Source organism: Berghia stephanieae, unplaced genomic scaffold (genome assembly GCF_034508935.2).
Source record: "Berghia stephanieae isolate SIO BIC M18660-M18661 unplaced genomic scaffold, UCSD_Bste_1.3 scaffold5024, whole genome shotgun sequence".
NCBI classification, from domain to species: domain Eukaryota; kingdom Metazoa; phylum Mollusca; class Gastropoda; order Nudibranchia; family Aeolidiidae; genus Berghia; species Berghia stephanieae.
In genome coordinates, this window is record NW_027626428.1 from 1 (window position 1) to 6,071 (window position 6,071).

General features: G+C 29.4%; 1 protein-coding gene across 2 annotated transcripts; it reads right to left on the reverse strand.

Moving 5' to 3' along the window:
- Nucleotides 1-63: 63 nt before the first annotated feature.
- LOC144961936 (uncharacterized) lies at nt 64-2,464 on the reverse strand. Of its 2 annotated transcripts, none has more exons than XM_078894956.1 (2): nt 1,859-2,464; nt 64-1,521 (listed from the first exon to the last, which is right to left on the reverse strand). In XM_078894956.1, exons 1-2 carry the CDS (start codon nt 1,995-1,997, stop codon nt 1,391-1,393), a joined length of 270 nt encoding a protein of 89 aa, XP_078751082.1. In that variant the 5' UTR covers nt 1,998-2,464; the 3' UTR covers nt 64-1,390. The 2 variants fall into 2 exon arrangements, with proteins under 2 accessions (XP_078751082.1, XP_078751081.1); XM_078894955.1 differs by having other exon boundaries at nt 64-1,526.
- Nucleotides 2,465-6,071: the final 3,607 nt, after the last annotated feature.

Sequence of the window (6,071 nt, forward strand, 5' to 3'; positions counted from 1 at the left end):
AATTTGGTGTGACATGACAGGAAAAAAAATTGATTAAAAAATTCATAAAACTGCTAAATTTTTGTTTAGCCCAAAACCCAACCATCATGATGCAAAACACATCATAAGAAAAATTCTGACCAAATTTGAAGACAATCTGATGGGAAACAATCCAGATGTGAATGTTAGAAAATCAGAGAATGACGCACAATGAAATTTTGAGAAAATGAAAAATTTGTCTTTAATTTGATAATAAAGCTAATAATGCAGACAAAGGCCAACATTCATCAAGTATAACCAATATGGAACAAGAAAACAGTAATATTTTATAAATTGATCAAATTCTGAAAAAAAATTATAAACGATTCGCTAACCCATACCTCTAAGAAAAAAAAATTGCGAAATAATTTAATATCTGCTGTTATTCACCAAAAAATTACTTTAGTGGTCAAATACGCTTTATAGTTCTAAAATTTTTAATTATATCTCATGAACTAATAATGTAATGTATAATTTGATGCTAAACACCAAAAATAACTGAATTAAAAAAAAAAACTTTTTTAAGGGGCAACATAAGCTAAAATTAGACGTAAAACCCTAAAATTTCTAACATAGATGCACCAAAAACTAGCATATAAATTTCTTTCAAATTTAAACACAATGTTTCTTTCATAAATAGCTATATCATGAAAACTCTTGGAATAATTTTTTTAGAATTTTTATTTGATTTCAACTGAAAATTTAGCGCGGATCGACAGGAACAAATGAATTTTAAAATTTAAAAATTGCTAAATTTTAATTTACCCCCAAACACTTACATCATGATGTAAAACACATCATAGAAAAGATTCTGAATAAATTTGAAGATAATTTAAAGGAAAATGACTAAGGTAGGATTGCTAGAAAATCAGACAAATGACATAAAACAGACATTTGAGAAAGCGCAAGCTTTTTCTATAATTTGACATAAAAGGCTGATTTTGCAGACAACTAAAAGAAATGATCCATCAAAATTTAAAAATATGACCAAGAAAACGAAAATTTTGTAGATTGATCTAAGTCTAAAAAAAATTATAATCGGTTCACTAACCCATACCCCTTAGATAAAAAAAAATGCTGTAAAATTGATTTTTTTACGCCCAGAGATAAAATAATTTTGTGGTCAAATATGATGTCATACCTTATGAATTCATCATTATAATCACAAAACCTAATTATTTACTGTAACAATAGGTTATACAGATGATTTCTAGATATATTAAATGATTTTTCAAAATATGATATGGCACGCTATCCTCATTTTTCATTTTTTTATTCTACTTGAGAGACAAGTCGTATAAAATTAGATATCTAGTCAAGTTGAACTGCAAAATCAATTCTATTTTAGACAATAAAACAGTTAAATAGTGCACTAGCTCTGAATAAAAAGCAATTTGCTTTCCCAAACCCTTGGAATAAAAATCTCTTTCGCCTCAATACAGAAAAAGTCAACACTACTTGTTTGCCACCACTTTTTTTGTAGTTCCACAAAGAGGGTTGATCCTGCTCTGGATGGAAAAATTGAAATAAAAAAGAGACACATTTCATTAGCAATTTTTGGAAATGGCATTATTGTCATAAAATGCATTTGTCAAAGACATAGCAATTTTTTTTAAATGATCATTATTCACACACCAACACACTTGAAATTTCATTGGTTTTACATCCCTAGAACAAAACTCTTGGCAACAAACTATAGTCTGTCGTTAAGTTACTACAATCAGTAGTAATTCAATTCAAATGATGCTTTGCCATTTTCATTTAGAAAAATGAGCATTTATTTTATTGATCACCAATAAAAAATGTAAAGGCGCTATGGAGATTTGACAACATTACTAACCATTGTCAAAAAGTGCATGCAGACACTCTGGTCTGCTGGCCCAGATGATGGTTTGCTGATTGATGAGTTTTGCCACAGGCAAAGGTTTGCCACAGGTTTGCCTCAACACACCTTGCCAGAATAGCCCTTGAGCCAGCATCTTTATGGATTGTCAGGACACCAGTAACGCCAACAGTGTTCTTTCATGTTTGCTGTCGATGAAAACAAAAAATTAAATTAAATTCACTACAGCGAAATAGGCACATACATGCCAATGCTAAAGTTTATAACAGCAACACTTCGCATGTTGAACGGGACATACCGTCTGTTAGGCGATATTACAATTTCTTCGGACAGAGACAACGCAGTTAACGGCCAAGTACACATTTTACAACTGAGTCCGGTGAGAGAAAGTGAGCAAAGTGCCTTTTCCAAGAGTTCAACTATGCGCCGAGCGAGGCTCGAGCCCAGGACCTTCCGGTCCAAAAGCGAGTGTCATACCACTACGACATAGCCGTACGTAATTTTTAAAAATATAATAAAAATAATCACACTAATATAATTATCTCACATTGTCATCATCATAGGCATTTCAAAACTACTAATAATACTACCACTACAGATATCTTATCATAAAATATTACTCTCTCTCTCTCTCTCTCTCCTCTCTCTCTCTCTCTCTCTCTCTCTCTCCTCTCTCTCTCCTCTCTCTCTCTCTCTCTCTCTCCATGAACATAACATACAAAACCCAATTTTCCGATATAAAAAAACAGCCGCCCCCACCCCCCCCCCCCCCCAAAAAAAAAAAAAAGTTTTGAAAAAGTATGGACGATGCATGCTGTGTCGGCCATAATAAAGATAATAACAATAACTGAATGAAAAGTATTTTTTAAAGGACCCTGAGCCTGGGAATGTCGTGAGTACTCAAAACCTCTTGATCTTGATAAAATTAGCAACCTTTTGACTGGGGATCGAACATTGAAACACCTGGTTTTAATCACCTGACATGGAAGGCTGATTTAAATTATTTGGGGGGGGGGGGGGGGGAATAGTATTTTAATTTTTTTAAAGCCCTGTTATTGTTATTTTTCAAAAAATAAATTAATAAAGTTAAGTATTTTCGCGGTAGCGACAAATGTGTCGTCAGCTGATGCACAATCAACAAACACACAACCCCAAAGCATGTTTAGTTATAAAAATAAGAAATGAATTAAAATGTGCATTTCGTATGCTTACCTTGTAAACTGAGTATTCTGTGACTTGAAAAGAGTGAAGAATTACCAAAGTCCGTCAAAATCAACTTGTAATAATAGTAATAATAATAATGTGATTGTGATGAGATGAAGTGTTCACTTTTTGACTTCCAGATAATTCATTGTATATTGCAGTTCTATCCGTATAAAATTTATATTTTTAGTAATTACGCAAATTCTATTTTTAGTAAGAGTACAAATAAGCTCTGGCGTTATTTGCAGTGGTAGTACAAATAAGCGTAGCCAATAGTAATATAGTAAAGGTGGATGATCATTCGGATATGATGATGTTAATAATAATAATAATAATAATAATAATAATAATAATAATAATAATAATAATAATAATAATAATAATAATAATAATAATAATAATAATAATAAAATAATAATAATAATAATAATAATAATAATAATAATAATAATAATAATAATAATAATAATAATAATAATAATAATAATAATAAATAATAATAACAATAATAATAATAATAATAATAATAATAACAATAATAATAATAATAATAATAATAATAATAATAATAATAATAATAATAATAATAATAATAATAATAAGAATAATAATAAGAAATAATAATAATAATAATAATAATAATAATAATAATAATAATAATAATAATAATAATAATAATAATAATAATAATAATAATAATAATAATAATAATAATAATCAATAATAATAAAAATAATAAGAATAATAGAATAATAATAATAATAATAATAATAATAAATAATTTAAAAACAACATTCCTTATTGTCTTCTGGCACTTTCCTTCTCACTTCATCTCTTGTTGTTATCAACATACGTGCCTGCTCTACTGAATATTCTGAATTATAAATTTACCCCAAATACCGGACATACTCAAGGTCTCAATTGTTTCTAGGTTATTCGTTTGTGTTGAGAATAGTGGCTATGAGACAGAGACAGTGATATTGAATGTTCTAACATATGCTTGTTGGCTCTCCAATATTGTAGGTGGTCATTGTATACTATAAGTTGTTTGTGTTTATCAGACCCCATTTGTACCATCAGTAACAACATTTTGGCCAACATTACATTGGTCAACCAGGCTGTTCGAAAGTCATCAGCACCAAGGTCACTTAAGGTCGGGATATAACTTTGAGTCATGGAATTTAGACAAGAGGTTTACTGGTTCACTGTTTACATAAAATAGGATTGTGTGTTAATTCATACATGGATTCATCAAAGAATATTCCTTTTAAACTGTTTCCATTAATTCATTTTAAGTGCTGTATTTATCCACTTTCAATGATTGTCAGAGGTTTAAAATATGCAGTTGAAGGGTGGTTGGCATGCGCTGCTTGTAGGTTGTCTTTTTCTTTTCTTCCCTCCCCCTACTTTTCCCACCTTCTGTTCCTCTCTCTTTCTCTTCTTTTTCTTTCTATGTTCGTTATCTTGTATGGCAGATGATATTGTTGTAATTATAAATCATCTTTACGTTTGTTTTTAGTCTTACTATAATTATATCTAGGATTATTTAGGTTATAAGCTTATTTTTATTATATATATTATCGTTTAATGGTGTTTGAATTTTATGTTTTTGTTTCAGCAGTCTCTGATGTAACCTACATTGTGTTGCTAGAGACCTAAAGCAGACCTGCCAACTTTCCCAGAATAAAAAGTGTATTCTATGATCCTAAAAGTGTATTTTTTATTTTTAAAAAGTGCATTTTATCCGCATGTGTGGAAAATAAAAGTGCGCAAAATACAAAAAAATTATATAAAAGCTAACATCAAACCCAAAACAAAAATAAACTCCGATCTTCATCATTCAAACATTCGTTTGCAGCAATCACTAGTAATTACAAAATAATAATAATAATAAAATAATAATAATAATAATAATAATAAAAATAATAATAATAATAATAATAATAATAATAATAATAATAATAATAATAATAATAATGGTGATAATAATAACAAAAATAATAAATAATAATAATAATAATAATAATAATAATAATAATAATAATAATAATAATAATAATAATAATAATAATAATAATAATAATAATAATAATAATAATAATAATAATAATAGTCGCAGTAGTAGTAGTAGTAGTAGTAGTAGTAGTAGTAGTAGTAGTAGTAGTAGTAGTAGTAGTAGTAGTAGTAGTAGTAGTAGTAGTAGTAGTAGTGGTAGTAGTAGTAGTATTGCACCACTGCTCTTTCAATCAGAGACCCTGTTGTCATCTTGAATTTGAATCTCCCATGGCTACTATGTAGAAGATAGGATCAGTTCTCATCACAGAGAAAACACCCTATGTTTTTTTTTTCATTGTCCAAGTCGACAGCCCATCTTAAGAGAAGAGAAATTTTTTTTACAAACTACTCAGAAGAAAAAGTAGGGAATATAAAGTTGACATGCACGCAACAACCCACACTTACACACCTCGTCTTACCGCAAACTGATCATGTCGTGACCACAGCAAACTTGACTCAGCGCTAATGTCGTAACCATTAACATCTCGTAGTAGATGATAATGGTTTATCCTATTGTGCTCAGATTCTGTTTCTGCTAGATGCTGAGTTCTCTAAATGACCATGTCAACCATGTAACATAATTAGATGATCTCATCCTACGCTTTGATATCTATAACCGCGTTTTCGAGTCTGATTGTTAATCATGACAAAATCCCGCCCAAAAACTTTTCATAGGTCCGTCATCAGTTTCAAACTTTTTGCTCGTGAGATGTTAAACTGTCAAGACAATCTCAGAGAAAAGTATTGGTTCTTGATCAGTGACTTCTTATACATACATACATACATACATACATACATACATACATACATACATACAACATACATACATACATACAAACACATACATACATACATACATACATACATACATACAACATACATACATACATACATACATACATACATACATACATACATACATACATACATACATACATACATACATACATAC

Excerpts from the sequence above, each read along its gene's own strand:
- LOC144961936 (XM_078894955.1), bottom strand. The coding sequence starts at position 1,997 with ATGCTGGCTCAAGGGCTATTCTGGCAAGGTGTGTTGAGGCAAACCTGT. Across the intron at positions 1,527-1,858 it reads GCATGCACTTTTTGACAATG|AGCAGGATCAACCCTCTTTG; the intron begins GTTAGTAATGTT and ends TTTTCCATCCAG.